The following is a 20,658-nucleotide window of genomic DNA, read 5'->3' on the forward strand; positions in this document are numbered from 1 at the left end:
CTCATGAGTGGTATTACATGAAAAAAAATTATGTAAATAAGAACATTCTTTTATTTTTGATGTAAGTGGTATGAAATCACAATAAAGTGAAAAAATAAGACCAGTGTTTGTTTCTTTCAAAAATGTTTTAGTGAAAATTTCTAACATTTGTGACTAATGACTACAATTCACTGATGTGACCAAAGATTACAATATTATATGCTACCTGAGTTATATTAAATCCATATTTAAAAAAAATACAGACTAACTTCATGATGATAGTAAATATTGACAACAATCAATATATGTGAATTAAAAAACACACAGAAAAATTAAATGAAAGCACAGACTAGAATAACAGAAGGTCCCGAGCTCGGATCCCGGTCGCAATAAAACATTTTAATATTACATACATATTCCTTCTGTAAAAATCTTTTATATAAGTACGTTATTTGGATTTAATTTTACAAAATTAGATATCATCGCGCAATATACGAGCTGTTAAGGGACGTACATGACTTGCTTTAACCAGTGATTCCTGACATTATTTGGAGTAATAAATATAAATAAAATTTTGGTCTCCGGTGACTTTTTTGGTGTTTCTTTATTCATAAAAATTTAAATGATTACAGTTTTTTGTTGTCTACAGTCACCATATTAAGCTCGTGCATGTAGTATAGTAGCCATAATTCTTTACATTAAAATGTTAAGATGTACAAAAATAAGAGAGAGAAAAAAAAGACATGAATAGAATGGAATAAAATAGGGGTAAATTTAATTGAATGACACGGGACATTCTTTGAAATAGTTCCTTACCTTTACCAATAGCAAATTCTGAATATTTTTTTATATAAAAATGTTAAGTTTCCGATTTTCTGGTATCTATATTGAGTGGATTGAATATCTTGAGAGCAATATAAGAGAATTGTCGCTGGGCGAATGCTGTTTTTGTTGGAGGAATCACACATTTTAGGTGTGACGAGTAACGGGTGTGAATAATTTGTTGTTTTTTTCGTGATTTGTTTTTCCTTATGCATATAAGAATAGTCTTAATGTATAATTGACGAATATCTAGGATTTTAAATTTTTTGAAAAGTGGCTCTGACGGGTGTGACGGGTGACATTTGAATATTATCCTTAGCAATAAGTTTTTAGTTAAAATCATGGGACGGAGAATTGATGTCTTTTTTCTAAAAAAACATAGAAAATCAGTAGGAATTGGACAGCTAGAGGTTATGCGGTTACTTGGCTGAATGACCATTTGATACATGCTATTTTTATATTTTCGACGTTTGGAAGAATTTTTTAAAACTTTGAAAAAAAAACAGCAAAAAGTTACCAAAGACCAAAATTTCATTTCCATTTTTTACTCCAAATTATGTCAAAAATCACTGGTTAAAGAAAGTAAATTACGTCCTATAATACCCAGTATAATAATTCAGCAAAGAAAATAAATTCTAAGCGTTGTTGAAAATTTTAATTATTTCGATTTGACGGATGATTTTTTAACCTAATCGACCGTTTAATATGATAACCTTCCCGTTACCAAGTTCTTTCTTCTACTGTAATATTGGAATGACTTCCTTCAGGTGAAATTGACCAAATATTTCAAAGCCTCAAAGCACAGTTCATCGTATACTTATTAGTTTATGGAAGAATGTTTTCCGAGATCCAAGAATTGTAGGATGCAACATTGGTGTAGACCCCGGGCCAGCCCTTGACCCCGCACGGAGATGGCCCGAAGCTCGAGATGCCAACCACGAACACGTTGTCACCGGCCACCGCCAGCAGGGGGCCCCCGGAGTCCCCGCGACACGAGTCTTTCCCCGCCACACCGCCGGCGCACAGCTGGTCGCGCGTGATGGTGGCTCCAAAGGTCTCGTAGGTGGCCCGGCATTGCGCGAAGGAGACCCCAGGCACTTCGACGCTTTGCTTCACATTGGATGATGTTTCTGAAAACACAAAACATATATTTTTTTAATCATGCGCTACTTCTCTACTTTGTTCTTGAGACCGTTAGCTGATCTTTCCCGAACACTCCTCTATCTTAATCACGTGTCACTGCGTTGGTACACATAGAAAGATTGCAATACATTTGGATGACGCATGGTCTGGTCAAGATAACACGTGTGATGATGGACAAGTTTCCTAAATGCCCGGTGCCAGGGGAATGTTGTGGGAAGTCGGCGAAGTGCCTGGGCATTAGTAAACATTAGAGAATATTTTCAAACTACAGTTAAATTACCCTGAACATTCGATTTTGACGAACTGAATCTGGGATTCTCATCTATCGTGGGCTGCGGAAGAATTAATATTTATAGAATACTGTCAATAATAGCCAAAAATTAAAAAAAAAATGTTTGGCAAAAACCAATTTTGCGATGAGTTGCCAAAAGGTATATTTATTCTATTAAATTACAGATAACGATTTGTTGAGCCTTTTCCATAAAATAAGAAGTGCCTTGTGGGAGTGTTTCGTGATCAAAATGTAAGCACAATTTGGGTCAATATTTCCGTACAAAATTGTGTTTCACCACGATTACGAAAGTTAAATGGGATAGCGATGTACAATTTCAGGCAAGTGTGATAGAGACAGACCGCGTGCTGGTTGCTACAGAACCAATAGGTAAGTTAATGGAACATATGTTTCCACTCAAATTTGTATTACTTCTAGTTTTATAGTTTATTCTATGGCGTTTTCACATCACACTAACTATACGACTAACTTCAGAGCCAGAACGTGGAAGTCAGACAACGTTATTGTCGTGACTGCATCCGAGTGGCTTAGCTCTCCAAGCAATGAGCAAAGGATGTGGATAATGCGGCGACGTCCCCGAAGGACGATTCTTTAATTTTACTTAATTTTTATGTTGTCATTACTTATTTAGTATGTTTTTCACTTTTTCAATACGTTTTTCAGACGTACTGCCAGATTAACTATAAGGAAGATTAGGCATTGGCTTTTACATAACTTAATCCGGCACGGCCAAACTTTATGAAATCTTCAGAAGTACAGGGAAAACCGATAATAGGATTTATATTGTTCTACTAACCGTTTCCAGTGTTACCCCAACCAACCACCGTCAGTTCTTGTCCCACAAAAGACTGGGTAGAAACAAATTGGCTGATCACAGGAAGGCACACTGGTTTAATATAATCTAGAAAAAGAAAATTGAGTTAAAAACATACACTTATCAGACAATTTTCACATTTGTTGGACAATACAATACAATTATACAATTATCAATACAAAACAATGTTTTATGATATATAACGCAAAGTATACGAACCTAAAAATAGATATTTGTAAATACATGCGAGCACTGCGCCAACTGAAAAAATTGACAAAAGAAAACCAAAACAAAGGCTTTGAGTGCAACACAATACTCATACCGCATAAAGTTCGGACTTCCCAGCTACCAGTGCCTCCTATGGGTTCAAGGAAGGGCGAGTTCAAGGAATCACAGCCCTAATGAGAACCAGGGTAGCAAAAATGAGGGAAAGGATCACTAACCCCAAAAATGACCTCATCGTGGAATCCCGTCAGAATGGAGGGTCGAGAATCGAATTAAATTGAAGTGCCTACATTTTTTCCCTTTCCTATTCTGGTCGGTGAATCATTTCTTCAACAAACCTCTTAAGCGACCGACCGTTCAAGCATTTCTTTAGCGTATAGTCCTCGATCTATACATGGCTGGTCTTAAGCCAAATGGGTGCTTGGTGCAAGTAAAATGGATTGTAACCCCTCGTCAGAACTAATTTAAACATACAAAATCACTAGAAACCTTTTTATGTCTAACTAGGTCTATTATTAATAATTGTGATCACCGTAATTAATAATTTTTTGATGATTTGTATTTTTGCATAGCGTGGTTTTTGTGACACATAATCTCACCAGCGAAGTGTTGGGTATTATTGGCGTTTTGGCAATTTGGCGCTCGCAAAATTATGCTCGCATACGGCCGGTCCAAAGTCAGTGTCTCCCAGCACATCCTCTGCAGCTTAAACTATTGCGGCCAATCGGATATCTTCCATCTGGAAATAATGACTTGCCTGTAAAGCTGACTGGGAAGGCCAAACGCAGCAAGGCAATGTCATTTAGCTGACTGATGTCGCTCATGTTGTAGTTCTCGTGAACTAGGCTGGACTCAACGGGCACGTCCACTGGAGGATCGGAGCAATCGTTTGCGATACAGTCACGAACAGACGATACGTTCCATTCTCCGAGTCGGACACCTGTTCTGCAAAAATGCGTTTTTATAATGACTGTATTTTTACATAATAAATTTTTAAGTTTGTATTATATGTGTACATAAAAGTGACTGCTCCCAGGAAATATTTTTATGATGCCTCCTAATGTCAAATCAAACAACAGTAACAAAAGTAATATTCGCATTCACAAAATATTGGGGACCTAATGCAGTCAACTGGTAGTGCTTTAAAAGGTTTTTTTTATGTCATAAGCCGCAAATAAAAATTGTAAGGGGTTGAATCTCAAAGTGGGTACCAATTGAAAACATTAGATGGTACTTACAGTCTGATTCTTCTGTCAATGTTTGGATTTCTGATGCAGTGTGCGGCAGTAAGGACATAGCGAGCTGAGATCAAGGAACCTCCGCAGTGGAAACCTTTGCCGGTTGCTAAAAATATTAAAAAACAACAACAATTGAAGCAATTACACAAAAAAAAATTATACCAAAAAACAAGGCAAAGAACACAAATTGAAACAATGGTGGATGGTGATGAATTACGGTGGCTTTCATAATATTATGTAGGTGGTGCAACAGGAGTTGAAACAAACCGCAGATACTTAGAATTATGTGTATTGATGCATATTCTTTTGGTAAAATCCTTCAAGCTTCATTTTTGGGAAAGTTTTCAGTGGTTTCAAATAGAATAGTCTTCAAAGTACAACAGCTGTAAAGCAATTTTTTGCAGACTAAAGCATTTTAAATACTAAAAACTAGTTTGTACGCGTACGTTTTTTATGTTATTTTGAGATAACCGTTAATGAAATTACTCAACCCTCAAATATCTCTATTTATAAATAAAAATGAAATATTTACTCGTAATACCAACATTTTGAAAAAAAAAACCATTTTCATGTAAGCTTTGAGATTTTTAAATAATTTTACGAAATCGGAAAAAGTTTATTCCACATATATTCGACATGTATAGTCACTGAGAAACAATCTTTAGAATTGTTTCGGGAGTTTTCCATTTCCAGTTGAAATGTTGTCGTTAAAAATATTAACAATTATCTGTAATTTCTTAGGTACACTCACGCTTGGTATATTCAAGAAGTGCCATCCAAGGGAATTCAAAAATATCTGTGATTCTTCCTCCTACGATTTTGTTTGGCATTCTATCCTCCCCGCATTCATTCAGATTCGGCAGGAGAGAGTTCGGAGGACAACACACCTGGAGAAAACATTACGACATTATAGTGTAATGTTGAAACTTTCTTGAATTGCTGGAAATTGCGAGTAACATAAATTTCAGCAAAAGTTTGTGGAGCGTAATAAAATCTATAAAAAGAAATAGAAATAGATAAATAAAATTACTTTTAATAGGATTTTTCTATGTCTTTTTATGCATATAAAAACTATTCTCATATCTTGGTCCGAAAAAATATATTTATTGTTTTTGTGTTTAGTTCGTAGAACTCCATATAATTTTTTTTAAATTTTAATAAAATCAAATTTAATAATATAATTATTAAGTTCTGAAAAAATTTTTGGTTTTTGTTATTTTTACATCTGTTTCGGCTTTCAAGGCCATTTTCAAACAGTTTTACAGTACAGTTTCTTGAAAGCCGAAACATCTGTAACAATAACAAAAACCAAAAAATACTTGCAGCACTTAATAATTATATTATTAAATTTGATATTAATTAAAATTTTCGAAAATATATGTATAATAACATCCCTTCACAGCTGAAACTGTGTAAATTGTCATCCTTCGGTCCAAATATAAAAAAACGGTTATTAGATCTAGGCAAAACTGATTCTGAAATATTACTAAAAAATGTACTTTTAATATACTTTATTAATATACTTTTCCTTATATATGTCAATGACATGTTCACTCTCCCTCTTAATGGAAGTGTCATCTCATATGCGGATGACACAGTCATCATAATCGAAGGAATAACATGGACAGAAGTGAATATAGCTGCGAATGCTGACATTAACATATTGAAGAAATGGTTTGATGATAACTTACTTAGTCTTAATGCAGAAAAAGCATCATATACACCTTTGTATCTTAATGATCCTGTCACAGATTCCAATATTAGCGTGATAGTGCACAGTCGTTCGTGTAAAGGAGGAGAATGTAACGATAATAATTGTAAAATTCTGAAGAAAACCCCAGATGTCAAATAGAAAGTAACATGAAATTTAAGAAACATATCAAAAACTGTGTAAAAAGAATTAGAAAACTTACTTACATTTTTATACAATTAAGAAATATCCTAAATCTTTCAAATATTAAAATGGTTTACTTTGCTCTTGTACAGTCAGTGTTGCAGTACGAAATAATCGCATGGGGAGGTATCTATGAGAATAATCTGTATTCGATAGTAACAACACAAAAAATGATAATCAAAGTTATTATTAAAAAACCAAGAATTTTTCCAACCAACGAACTTTTTGAAAAATTTAAGGTCCTACCGATTTCAAAAATATTTGAAAGAAATGCTATTTTAAGTTTTTAAAGATTCTGGAAGGTCCTCAACGCGAAGTATAAGACCTAGAACATCTGGGAACATGTATGTATCTAGATGCAATACGACAGCTGCACAACACCATCATGAATATTATATAGGCCCAAAGTTATTTTATGATTAAAAGGATATTAATATTATATTATATTATATATATATATTATATATTATATATTATTATTATATTATTATTTAGGATACAATAAAAAGTGATAAAAATTATTTTAATTTTAAAATAAAACTTTCGTTGTATTTTTACAGAGAAGATTGACTTACTTTTATCGATGATTTTCAGATATATTCTGTTGCTTATTTCTGTTGCTTATATTGTTGCTTATATTTTTGTTGATTTTTCGTAGATTTTTGTTGATATTCTGTTTCTATAATTATATTAATTTTCTTATTGTACAATATTTTGTTGTATTTTACAGTATTTTTGAAAATATTCTTTTTCCATTTTTGTAACTATACATATTATTATCTATATATATACGCACATAGACTAGCTCCCCAGTTTGACCCGAGAATATTTCTCTACAAATTGGGTAAACAAACAAAAAAGTGATGTCTGATATGAAATGTAATATATTTTTATCTCTTGTGAATATTCACTTTTTTCTTAGTAAATAAAAAAAAAAAACCATACCATATTTTAGCTGATCACCGTTTTGTTTCACGTCAAGATAAACGACGTTTTTAATATTATGAAATCAAAAATTAAAATTGTTTAAGTGGAAAGACTGCACAGACGTTTTCACGTAAAACTTAATTTTGGATTTCCGGCCAAAATACTCAACCAAACTCAAGTATTCATTTTTAATTTTAAAAAAAAAACACAAATAAATAGTAGATACCTACGGAAAAAATGTAATCTGATTTTTCACGATCTTCGCTTTTACATAATTATTATCAAATTTTAAATTTTACCTAATTTTTTTATTTTTCTTATATTCGACATTAGTGTATTACCTACTCCATTTGCTTGTCATATTATTCAACAAGATAGTCTTACTATTATGTAATTGTGTTATTATCATATATTATGTAATAATAATAATAATAATAATTGGATGACCTGTATAGCGCCGTTTTTGTGCGAAATCACCTCAAGGGCGCTGTAATGTTACTGTTTTGTAATTGTAATTGTGTACATCTATGATAATTTGAAAACTGTTAATTTGACTGTCCTAAAACGGGAAACCTTCCTAGTTGGTCAATCAAAAGCTTCCATCCACATAATATAATGTATTTTTTCAAAATAAATTAATAGATATAGATAAATAATATATCTTTTAATAGATAATTTGCATATCTTTTATATAAATATAGAAATAGATGGCCGGTTTGATCTTCTACTGTATATCATATAATTCTTACGGATTTTAAAGATATTCTATGATTTATAAAAAATAGTATATACGATTTTTTTTCCAATATTAACGGTTTTTGCAGGATTTTTGTAGTTTTTACAGTTTGGTTCTAAAGTACCTACCTAATCGCGATATTTCTGTTTGGTGATGGTGGTGAACTGTTATATATGATATGGAAGTAGTAGTAGAATAATAAGTACTGTTATTCGAAAATAATCTAGGTTTCGCTATGCACACGCACAATGCAAATAAATCTAAATTGATTTAAAAGTCAAGTTTTTAAAAATAATAATCTAGGCATAACATTTTACGTTAAAATATTGACTGTTTGTACGTACATTTTACGTAAAAACAATACTATGTTGTATACAAGAAAACGCTTTTTAGTTGAATTTTTCTTAATTTAAACGTACTCTTGTTACACCTCTTACATTTCATTTCAGAAGGTTTACCAGATCATAAAGAGATTTAGAGGAAGCTACTCGTACAAGCCAAAAATGTGTATATTCGTGGAATACCTTATATCGTAGGTATTACGCATTAAATTCACTTGACAAACGGAGTCTAGAAACGTTCGATTTCAAGCAAAAACCTGGTTTTTATTTATTTTGTAAATAATTTTATAAGAAAGCAAAAAAGTTAATCAATTGAAACTGTCACAGATAATCTTATCTATAATACTGTATTTTTAAAAGTTGTTTCCTTTATGAGTTCATACATTTGTATTGAAAAAATATTTTTTTTAGTAGTTTGCATTTATATTTTTTATTGAGTAATTTATTTTTTTATTTGTATTCTACTCGAGCGAAGCGATAGGAGAACCATCGATTTATCTAAAGCATATTTTTTGGTATTCATAATGTACACCAATTCGTTATAAAGATTAATGAAAATAGTGATTTGGAATTAAGCTTCGCTTTAAATACAACGAACTTTTATGGTACGTATACATCCGCGAGCCAAAATGCCGAACTGCCGAACTGAACCTCAATTTATGGGAGAGAAACGCCGCGCCGCACAGTGGGCTGAAAATCGCCTTTGACTTGAATTTTCAAGGGTATTTTTTTGGCTAGAAATGGATTCTGTTGATCATTACTATGCTATAAAATTTCGTACGAAGCAATTGCGTGTACAAATGAAGGAGTTATCATTTTTTAAAGAAAAATTTGTATGGCACTGACATTAAAAATGAGGCTATCTCTGGAATCATAAGGTTGGACATTCTACCCTTACACACAGATATACTACTATTTATTTGTATTTTTTTGACATGCTTCGTATTGTGGCGCAACTTGCGATTTTTTTTTTAAATCCTCATAGTTGAAAAAGACACTTTTTAATGTTGATGATTCATTTTAATGATTTTCAGCCCACTGTGCGCCACGCCGCTTGCAGTTGATTCCCGTAATTCGTGGTAGGGTTCGCGTTTCAGTTTACAAATGTATACCTACCCTAACCTTTTCAACATGAACTGTTATAAGTGCCAACTAACTATTACCGACGGCATCACGTGTTACTCCTGCAGTAAGCAGTTTCATTACGAATGCGGAGGAACATCTGAAACTACATTCAGAAAGGCTAATAACGAGAAAAGAAGAAGCTGGCGCTGCACTACATGCAAAACTTCACTCCAATCATCCGCTACGTCAACCAACCCAATAGAAGATGTAATGGTAGAAATAAAAAAAATATCTTCTGAACTTGCCTCTCTCAAAACACTTAATAAGCAAGTCAAGGAAGACATGTCAGAACTGAAAAAATCTGTGGACTTCAACAACTCAAAATTGGATGACTTTTCCAATAGATTCCAAGCTTTCGAACAGTCAATGAGCAAAGTAGACTTTTTGGAACAAGAAGTTTCCTCCCTTAAATCGACCATCAAACAAATACAAGAAGATTCCAACAAAAGGGAGCAATGGATGAGACTACAGAATGTCGAAATAAAAGGAATACCTCAAGATAACAATGAAAACATTCCAAACATTCTATCAGAGATGGCAAACAAACTTGGCTTACACAACTTTAAAACTAACGAAATTGAGTTCGCCACCAGAGTCTCGGCGAAAGACCCACTTCATTCCAAATTAATCAAACCAATAATTGTTAAATTTACCACCCGCTCGCGTAAAAATGAATTCATCACCGAAATTCGACGAAGGAAAGGAATAAGCACGAAGGACCTGAATTACCCTGGTGACGATAGAAAAATCTATGTCAACGACCATCTGACTAGTTCTAACAAAAACCTCCTTTTTCGGGCCAAGGGGATTGCCAAGGAGAAGGGATTCCAGTTCACGTGGATAAAAAACACCAGGATATTTGTGAGAAAAAATCCCACTTCGCCTCCCATACCAATTTTCAAGGAAGAGGACCTAAAGAAAATAGCCTGAGTCGATCTGCATTCTCTTCGCGTCGTAAAATGGATTTTTCATACACTATTTTTCATACATTTCCCCCCTCCTTTTATCCACTCCTATTACACTCACCCTCCCTCTACCATTTCACCCTCTCCCACAAACTTTCTAATTCTTTTCTAAATCAGTCTACACTTCTCAAGAACCAACCTGGAATACATTTTACCGCATGTTGGCGACCCCCTGCACTCCCGACAATCAGACCTACTCGACGGACAATCGCGGTCTCACACACACTAATTATATTCTCCGCCGTGGTAAGCAAATTACCGTATACTCATTTGTCAACAAATATTTCACTCAAATATAAACTGAAAAGTATTATTAACCGCTCTTACCTCAAATATGGATATCTACCTCTATCTAATTATATCAACATCAGAATAATATTATCACTAGCCGAGCCAGAGATGCGTATTACAAGATTTTTATACCATTATTATTTTAAACTACTTTATGCACCCATACCAAGAAATTATTGTGTTAGATGTACTTACTTTGTAAAACTGCATGACCACTATAACCGAACTCACTTATTGAAGTTATCATTTATATGTATAACTTACCGCCTACTCACTAATATTTATTCGAATACTCCCCATGTCTTTAGCAATATATCACCAGAACTGTAGAGGTCTTCGTACCAAGACTACGACGATCCTTCAAAATACCTTTTCAAACGATTACGATTTAATTGCCCTCACAGAATCATGGCTCACCAAAGGTATCAGAGACGAAGAACTTTTCGATCCTCGATACTATGTATATCGTAGAGACCGCGATTACGCTTCCACCGGTCAGCGTCTTGGCGGTGGTGTAGTGATAGCTATTAAACAGGAGCTGATCAGCGTCGCCAGACCAGAATGGACTTCTTGTGCTGAAGACATTTGGGTCACCATTCGCACCAATACTACACCACACAGTTTAGTCCATATATGTTGCGTGTACATCCCCGGAGGGACTCAACATCAATATTTAATCGAAAATTTCCTGAACATGTTATCAGACGTAGTATCAAATAACCCCAATGATTCTTTTATTATCTTAGGTGACTTTAATCTTCCTGAAATTTCATGGATCCAAACTACGCCATCTGCTCACTATGCAGCTAGTAATTACTCTACTCACGTTAGTAATTACTTCATAGACTGTATGCATTTTCTGAACCTCTCTCAATATAACGGTGAACTAAACTCAAGCGGCCATATCCTAGATCTGATTCTGTCAAATCTACTAATCTCCGTCGAATCTAATGACGACCCGCTAGTTCCCGAAGATGAACATCATAAAGCTCTATCCATTATTGTGCCATTTCAGGAAACTCCTTCATTGACAAATGCGAAAAGAAAAGTTTTTCTATATAATCGTGGAGACTACGATTCAATTAATTTCGCCCTTGAACAAACTGACTGGGCTTCCATTTTTTCTACCTCTCAAATAGAACCAGCGCTTGACGGTTTCTATACGTTTTTGAAATACCTCATAAATCTTCATATTCCTCATAAACTTTCGTGGAACTCGAAATATCCTCCTTGGTACAGTGCTGCCCTTATTAAGGTAACTAAGGAAAAATCAAAATACTTTAGAAAATATAAAAAACACAAGAACCAGGCTGACTATGACGCATTTTCCCTGCTTCGTAAACGGCACAAAGACTTATGTCGGAAAAGCAAATCCCGTTTCTTGAGTAATATTGAAAATAATATTTCCTCAAACCCTAAAAACTTCTGGAGCCACGTCAAATCTTCTAACGCATCCCAAGGTGTCCCAAAATGTATGTATTTTGGAGAGCTGAAAGCCAATAATGGAACGGAAATTGCAAATTTATTTTCAAAATATTTCAGTTCAGTTTTCAGTAAACCCTCCGATCCACTTACCCTTGATCCAACTGACGTCGGGAACCATACATCCAATATAAGCAATATTGAGGTGACACGAGAAATTGTCTTAAAATACCTTAAGGAAATTGATACTCGCAAAGGTGCCGGTCCTGACGAAATACCTTCAATCTTTATCAAACAATGTGCACACAATCTAGCCTTACCCCTTTCTTTAATTTTCAATAGTTCCCTAACCGATTGCACTGTCCCTGTTATATGGAAATCTGCTTATGTGTCTCCTATTTTCAAAAATGGCAAAAAAACAGACGTTAAAAACTACAGGTCAATCTCCAAACTTTGTATATTTAACAAAATTTTTGAAAAAATAGTCTATGACCAACTATATTCTGCTCTTAAGCCCAGCCTGAATACGACCCAACACGGTTTCATTAGTGGTAAATCTACAACCACAAATCTTTTAACCTTCACAGAGTACCTGCAGGATAATTTGGATAACAGAATACAAGTGGACACTGTCTATACCGACTATAGTAAGGCGTTTGACAAGGTCGATCACTCAACCTTGTTGAACAAGCTTTTAAAGATTGGTATTCACGGCAATCTTTATCGTTGGCTCTCTTCTTATATCTCCAACCGTAGCCAAATAGTAGTGGTTGCTGGATTTAAATCCGACTCTGTTGCTGTAACATCGGGAGTTCCTCAAGGCAGCCTGTTAGGACCGTTACTATTTAATATCTATATCAATGATATTGGTCACTGTTTTTTACACTCGCAGACCATCCTGTATGCAGATGACATGAAAATCTTCTCACCTATAAAATCAATCGAAGACTGTCACAAGCTGCAAAAGGATTTACAACGTTTAAACGCGTATGTTAATGCCCATTGTCTGGAATTAAATATATCCAAATGCTTCATCGTACGCTTTACTAGAAAAGAAAACATATTTATACACGAATACTCAATTAATCATCAACCTTTATCTACCAAATCAGAAATTAAGGACCTTGGGGTTATACTTGATAGTAAACTGAATTTCAATAAACATATTGACCACGTAGTCACTAACGCATCTTCTATGCTGGGTTTCATAATCCGTTCCTGTAAACAATTCAAAGACATTGCTACTTTCAAAATACTGTATTTCTCATACGCTCGTAGTATCCTTGAATACGCATCACAAGTGTGGAACCCAGGCTATGCAATACATAAAAATAGAATTGAAAGTGTTCAAAATAGATTTTTAAGGTACCTTAATTTCCGCTCTTTTCGATCTCATATCAGTAATGAAGACTCTGCAAAGTTCTTCAATATACAGACGTTAACTTTCCGAAGAAATGTAGCAGATTCGGTAATGTTATTCAAAATTACACACAATTTAATCGATAGTCCTGATCTTCTTCAACGCCTATTATTCCATGTTCCCAATCGCAACAGCAGTCAGTCGCTTACTTTTAATCTCCCTCATTGTAAGACAAATTCCAAACAAAACTCATTTATCTACAGATCCACACACTTTTTTAACTTAAATTATAACCATATTGACATATTTAACTCGACTATACGCGACATAAAACAAAAACTCAATAGTCAACAAAACTCAAACTAGAAGTTCAATTCCTATATATTCCCGTCCTTTGCCTCTTAATCCTTATCCTATATTTCCCCCTCCTCCCCCCCACCCTCCTTTATTTTAATATTTTTAATATTTCCTAACTAAACAAGAAATTAATTTAAGAGAACATCTCTATGCCATTGTACACCATTGTAACACCATTAACTATTCATCAGTGGAAAGTTCATAATTGGCATAATTGATAATATTATTAATGTATCATTATATAATTAAAGATTTGCTGTCAACTTTTCCAAATAAATAAACAAATAAACAAATACAACAGTGGTACAAAGAAATTTCAAGTACATTGCGACTATAATATACAATGACATAAAAAGACAATTTTTAAAAATTATAGCTAAACATTGGATCTTAAACAAAGGTTGTGAAATAATTAGTCAACTCAGATAAATCTAAATCTAATCTAAAAGTTCTGTGATACAATTATTGTTACCAAATACCAATACCAACCTGAATTATATAATTCTATCAAATATCTTTGCTTCAAACTTATCAAAAATGGACTTATACAATATTATTTAATCTCTCACCGTTCACTAAAAAATAAACAATTAACATTGTTTGTTATCAGCGCGAAACTTTTGAAAAGGATGTTAATCTATGCAAATATAACTTCATCTAAAGAGTGGGTGGCCTCGAAAAACAAAACAGCTTTAATGAAAATAAAATAATATATTATATCATTGGTATATGCGACATGTTCAACAGTGGAAGATACTCTTAGTATCGTCCTGGTGAAAGATCACCATTCAGAAAATTGACAAGTTGCTTGAAATGATTTTAGGCATTGATTGATTTGAATTACTCCATCAACTTCCTCTCCCCATTACTGTCAGCTTCATAACATACCCCAATTGGGGATGTCGTAGTCTTACGGCTGGGAGCAGTTGGGACTCTTGTGGTGTATTCACATATATACAACGTGTTCCATGACAATGTAGTAATTTTTTTCATTAACGATTAAATTGAAAAGTTGTGATGAATTTCTTATTACTGAGTTGTTTGCTAATCGTTCATGTACACAAACCTTTATGATTGTTATTTCTTCGCACTCAGTCAACTGTTTTATTTAAGGCGATGCCATACGTAGTAATGCAAAATCATGTGTTTTTGGTTTGAAAATTTGGTTGCCTAGAAATGTTTCAGATGCTTTAAATAAATACCGCGAGTATAATAAATACATCTTGGCATTTGAAATAATCGAGTATTTTTTACATATGTCTTTTTATAAGCCCAGAAAAAAATGATTTATAAGGCCTATGAAAACTGCTTTAAAGTTCAAAATCTCCTACTTACGAAACCATTTTCGGTTATGGTTTTATTGTATAATGTAGCAAATTAAGTTATTTATAAAATGATCGGAAAACATTGAAATATTTATGCCTGAACATCCACAAAATAAAATAAAAGGCACTTTTTGGCCATGTTTTGATGGCCAAAAACAGCTGGATGGTGTTAAGCGGGAATTTAAGCCTTATCGCCATCTACGTAAGGAGTGTTATTGATGGTGGCTCGATTCAAAATATTACACGACGTATGGCATCGCCTTAAGATGTAAAGGTGGCCATCTTGTTATCCGAACACATGCATTACTCGAAAAAGTAAAGCTACGATCATACCGTAGAGGCGATAATCCCGCGCGAATCGTTTCACGTTTGCATGTGACTGTCTTCAAATTTTATAATATTTCATGTAGTCCCTTTTGAAGGAGGAGCACGGAAAAGGAATAAAAATGTGACGATGGTTACCTTGGGTTTGTCTCCATCGAAGCCGCACTGCAACTGCCTTAGCCTATCGGCTGCCTCTGGACGAATGGGTCGCCTTCTCAACAGTTTCAAGAGGACCCTGCATTGCATAATGTTAACACAGGGACTATCGACACCGCCTATACTCGGACACTGTGCTGCAAATATTCTCTCTGTTGGAAATAATAACATTGAATAAATAATTATGAAAAAATCTTAAATAATTTCTGAAGAGCTGTTTGTCAAATATCACCTAAAAGGCACTTATTGAGGCTAGACAATGACTAAAAATTATAGCTGAGAATCGATAACTGAATAGATATTATAGATACTACAAATGCCTTTCTAGTAGATTTGAAAAGAAACCACATTTTTAATACGCGCCCTGTTTTTCTCACACTTGTATATAGTATATTGCAATCCCATTTTATGATGAAACGTAGTTCTCTATTATTTGAAATTTAAGCAAATAATGGTCAGACTTTTTTTTAATACGAAACACGTCCATATGGCATTTCTTTATTATATTTGTAGAATAATAGGTATAATCCCAGGAAGTGTAATTTATAATCTAAAGAAAACATATGCCGCCAGTTAACCTAAGCCTTTTCGATACCTAGGCCAAGATAGGCTAAAGAAATTAAAGATCTGATCAATAAAGAGAATGTTTTTTGAAAATGCTTTATCAATTTCACCAGAAATATCTTTGGTTTGGTTTGACAAATGAAAAAATTCGTACATTCACGAAATTTTGGTCATACATACATATTGGCGTTATAAATGAATAGTGATCTTCCCTCTACGAGGAAGGGGTGTATTCGAATGAAACCACTCCCAAGTCGTTCGAATTAATATTTGGTGAGATTAGACAGGTAAAGAGACGTGAAAATAACAACACGGGTTAACCCCCCTGGAGGCCTGTTCCATTACTTTATTTTGGGCGGACTATTGAGATCTTTATAAAGGACGTTTGATGAAATTTTTAATCACCATAATAGAACAATGTAAAACAATAGTATTGTAATATATGTAGATCTCCGAACAGGTATTAGTATTATTAGTAGTAGTAGTAGTAATCACCATAATAGAACAATGTAAAACAAAAATATTGTAATATATGTTGATGGAAAATAATACACCGACTCCAGATATTTTCATATCAGAGGGTTCGGCTCGGTAAAACTCCTAACTGGACCTATAATTTCACTGATCCCTCAATATAAATATTTAAAAAATCTTTCGTAATCCTACATGTATTTAAAATGACTGATTTTTGCATTTTTATATCTAAATTCTTTGACAGATCTAATGCGCCTTAATTATGAATGAGAGAGCTAGGTATAATGCCAGTAGCCGAAATAACAAAACGTTATATTTTTATAGTCTGAGAGTGCGAAATTCTTTTAATCTCATTTCCTAAATTGTGTTTTTTTTATTTTTTCAGAAACAGATTTTTAAATATTACAGGAATTTGGAATAGCGACATCAATGATATATTTTTGTTATTTGTTTTTGGGGTGTTATGCCGTGTTGCGCTAACTCCTTCTTTAGCCAACGTTTCGGACAGCATTGCAGTGTCCATCATCAGGGCAGATGTGTTATTACATAATAATTATTACATAATAATAACACATCTGCCCTGATGATGGACACTGCAATGCTGTCCGAAACGTTGGCTAAAGAAGGAGTTAGCGCAACACGGCATAACACCCCAAAAACAAATAACAAAAATACTTTTAACCGTGAAAATCTTAAATCATATCAATGATATAAGTTATTTTTTAATTTTGTTAGTATAGTTTTATCATAATATATTTTATAAAATGTATTTTCTAATAATGAATTTGGTTCGTATCCATAATATGGTACTATATTACGGCAGTCAATCAAGTTATGTTTAATTATCAAACTTTGGTGAATTATTTTTAAAACTTTATTTTGCCTAAATAGTTATCCAATACAGAACATCCCGATATAATATATCTTATAGTTTCCGGAAAAGCCAAACATTTTCTACACAAATCATCAATTTGATTTGTATCTTTGATTATATGCTTCCTATAATTTTTAGTATTAATGACTCTATCCTAAATGGCAAGCATAAGTCCTTCTATTTTTGCGCTCAACTCTCCAATACTCAACCATTTATTTGAGGAAAATTTTCTCAACATACGTTTGGTTGAGATAATTGAAGTGTTTTGCGTGAATAATTTTATTTGACCAGGAATCTAATAATTCCTGGTTGGGATTTATAAAAATGTTGCCATTCTCGTGTTATAAATTTAACGGTGTAATGTTTCTATCTGTCTTGCAAATTATTTTGTTCATTTCTGAGCTATTAGCTTTCCCATGGAAAAAAGTTCTTAGCATTTCTATCAAAGAAGTAATTTTGACTATATCTCTACCTCCTAAATTTCTAGGTGAATTAATTCGATCTATAGCTGAATTTGGATGATGGCAATTTAACTTTGTTAGCGTAGTTCTAATTAATCGTTCTAAGTTATCTAAACCTGTATTGGACCATTTAATTAAGCCAAATGAGTATGCTTAGGACCAAATGAGTAGTAGTAGGTAGTAGTAATCACCATAATAGAACAATGTAAAACAATAATATTGTAATATATGTAGATTTCTAAACAGGTATTATTACTATTGAGGTATGTATGACAAAACATGTTGAAAACTGCTTTCATAAATATTCAATAAAAATTAAATAGTTGAATTGTGTAATAATAATAGATATATATTTTTTTCCCATTTCGAAATGATATTTGACAAGTGGATCCTAAACCAAAACAAATATTTTTTATTGTTCGTCAATTCTTTTCAATCACTTTAACTTAAAACTGTTTAAAAAAAAATAAATTTCAAATTAATTCACATGTATAACGGTATGTTTCCTAAGTAAACTCAAATAAAAAAAGACATATTGCTCACCTATTCCACTAATCTTCGGAGTGTGTTTTATATTGACCATAAAATTATTGATTTTACACAAAATTTTCGGTAAACACTGGATATGTTATGTTAGGTTCGCAAGGAGAGTTATAATATATTGCATGTTGGGACCTACAGAAGACTGGTTTGAAGAAGGCTTATTTCGGACTGTTATCGATGATTTTATTTGGTGAATGCTTACACTTACCGGTGAAATTTAAGAGTACCTAACTAATCTTACCTAACTAGACTTTTAGAAGAACATCGGGTGAACATAAATGAACGAAACCTGTTCATATTCTTTACGGATCTTAATTGATTGTTTTAGGTTCCTGTAATATAATAAATAAGTTTCGTGATTAAAAAACGATTGACATCGCCACATGCATATTTATCCAGATTAAACGAGTATGAATTGATTTGCATAGTTAATTACATAATTTAAAGAGTTTACAACAATACTTACGAGCGTCAGTTCCTTGCACAAAAACAAAAACAATAAACAAAGCACAGAGGCATCTCTGTATTTCCTTAGAAAACCAGCCACAATAAATATAGTACTTGTTCACAAAGTCGCCAGAATATAACATGAACATGGTTGTGTTGAGACTGATTCAGTATTTTCAGAGTCTGGGTAACGCGGGACGGTGATACAAGTTCTGTTGTTGAAAATTCCTTGGTTTTTCTTATCGATCATGACGATATATAAACAATATAAATCATGTATCTGAATGATAACCTTTTATGTCATAAAAATACTAAAAAACAAAGTGAGTCAACTTTTGTTTGCCTCTTTAAGCGCTCGCGTGGGCGTATACCTAGTTTTTTTCTTCTTTTAATAATTTTGTCCATTACAAGTACTAAAAACTGGAAAAATTCCACCATGATTGCAGAAATACTGATATTCACTCGTAATCGTAAATTTTTCCAGAGGGTTAAGTAGGACTATTAATTTTTAATTTTAAAATCAGCAGATCAATTTATATTTGTTTCTATTTGAAAAAAAGATTGTATCAACATCTAAAAATATATTAAACTCAGTTTAGTAGATCATGTTTTTTTTAACTAAAGTTGCATTCGGTATCTCCCATATTCACACATAACTGTAGTTTTATATAGCTTGACAAAGCAACGACCGAAAACTACAAGATACTTAAATATGATAAAAATGGATGAAAAGTTCGTTTGCAAACCATACAACATGTTATTTAAATAAAATAGTTGTATTTTAATGTAATGGTTTTCTACCTCAAGCAGGGAAATTAAGCCTGTTTTTAAAAAATACTCTGTTGTTTATCTACTTAGGTATCGAATTTATTAAAAAATGACCATGTTTTGCAAAGAATCCCGGCCACTAAATGACACCTCGATCATGTTGTTGAAAACATTTTTGTTTTTGTATACATTCAGCATTCGTAAAATAATTTGAGACCACAAGATGAGACCCTCAACGCATCTTTTATAATGTCAATGGATGTTAATGTTCATCTTTGTCATATTATTGGAGGTTACAGTCCACTGACAATTTATTATGGCCATCCACAATTTTCCACTAAATACTAATATTTTAAAACTAATTTCAGACCTATTTATGAAAAATGATGTTTCCCTCAATAATGTATAAAGATGATATTTTTTTGGAGTTAGGTCTAACCTACAGCTAATAAAATAAAGATACATAAAAATCATCGGTGACAGAATATCAACTGACGTCTAACAAAATGGCTGCCAGAATATCGGTGTTGCCAGAACGATAGTAAAATTGCCTGTTTGATAAGCAGTTTAGACCATATTATTTTATTTTTCTTAAATTGGTAGATAAAGTAAGAATAGTGTACATAATATGATGATGACTAAAAACATATTTGAAAAATGTCCTTATCATTGAATCTAGTATGACTTCAGGATAAAGCATCGAGGAGCGTTGGAGAAAGATGTTAACCCCCCAAAATTGAAACCCCCTGGAACCGCTCTAAAAAAATCAAGTTGGTTGAATATTTATTCTC

The 20,658-nt window shown here is 33.2% G+C and overlaps 1 protein-coding gene across 2 annotated transcripts; it reads right to left on the reverse strand.

Annotated features, from left to right (window-relative positions):
• Positions 1-106: 106 nt before the first annotated feature.
• LOC149416883 (CLIP domain-containing serine protease HP8-like) lies at positions 107-19,273 on the reverse strand. 2 transcript variants are annotated; one of them, XM_089641036.1, is made up of 8 exons: positions 19,119-19,253; positions 18,894-18,984; positions 15,719-15,888; positions 5,265-5,400; positions 4,514-4,619; positions 4,033-4,220; positions 3,033-3,137; positions 107-1,931 (listed from the first exon to the last, which is right to left on the reverse strand). In XM_089641036.1, exons 3-8 carry the CDS (start codon positions 15,824-15,826, stop codon positions 1,627-1,629), a joined length of 948 nt encoding a protein of 315 aa, XP_089497162.1. In that variant the 5' UTR covers positions 15,827-15,888; positions 18,894-18,984; positions 19,119-19,253; the 3' UTR covers positions 107-1,626. The 2 variants fall into 2 exon arrangements, with proteins under 2 accessions (XP_089497162.1, XP_089497161.1); XM_089641035.1 differs by lacking the exon at positions 18,894-18,984 and having other exon boundaries at positions 19,119-19,273.
• Positions 19,274-20,658: the final 1,385 nt, after the last annotated feature.

Source organism: Hesperophylax consimilis, chromosome 16, assembly GCF_061612785.1.
Source record: "Hesperophylax consimilis isolate HC1 chromosome 16, BYU_Hcon_1.0, whole genome shotgun sequence".
NCBI lineage: Eukaryota > Metazoa > Arthropoda > Insecta > Trichoptera > Limnephilidae > Hesperophylax > Hesperophylax consimilis.

What these genes read in the sequence shown, in the direction of transcription:
- LOC149416883 (XM_089641035.1), bottom strand. Translation starts at nt 19,248, where the DNA reads ATGTTCATGTTATATTCTGGCGACTTTGTGAACAAGTACTATATTTAT. An exon ending in TGTGCAAGGAACTGACGCTC is followed by an intron (nt 15,889 to 19,118) that starts GTAAGTATTGTT and finishes TATTTCCAACAG; the next exon opens with AGAGAATATTTGCAGCACAG. An exon ending in ACTTCTTGAATATACCAAGC is followed by an intron (nt 4,620 to 5,264) that starts GTGAGTGTACCT and finishes TAATATTTTTAG; the next exon opens with CAACCGGCAAAGGTTTCCAC.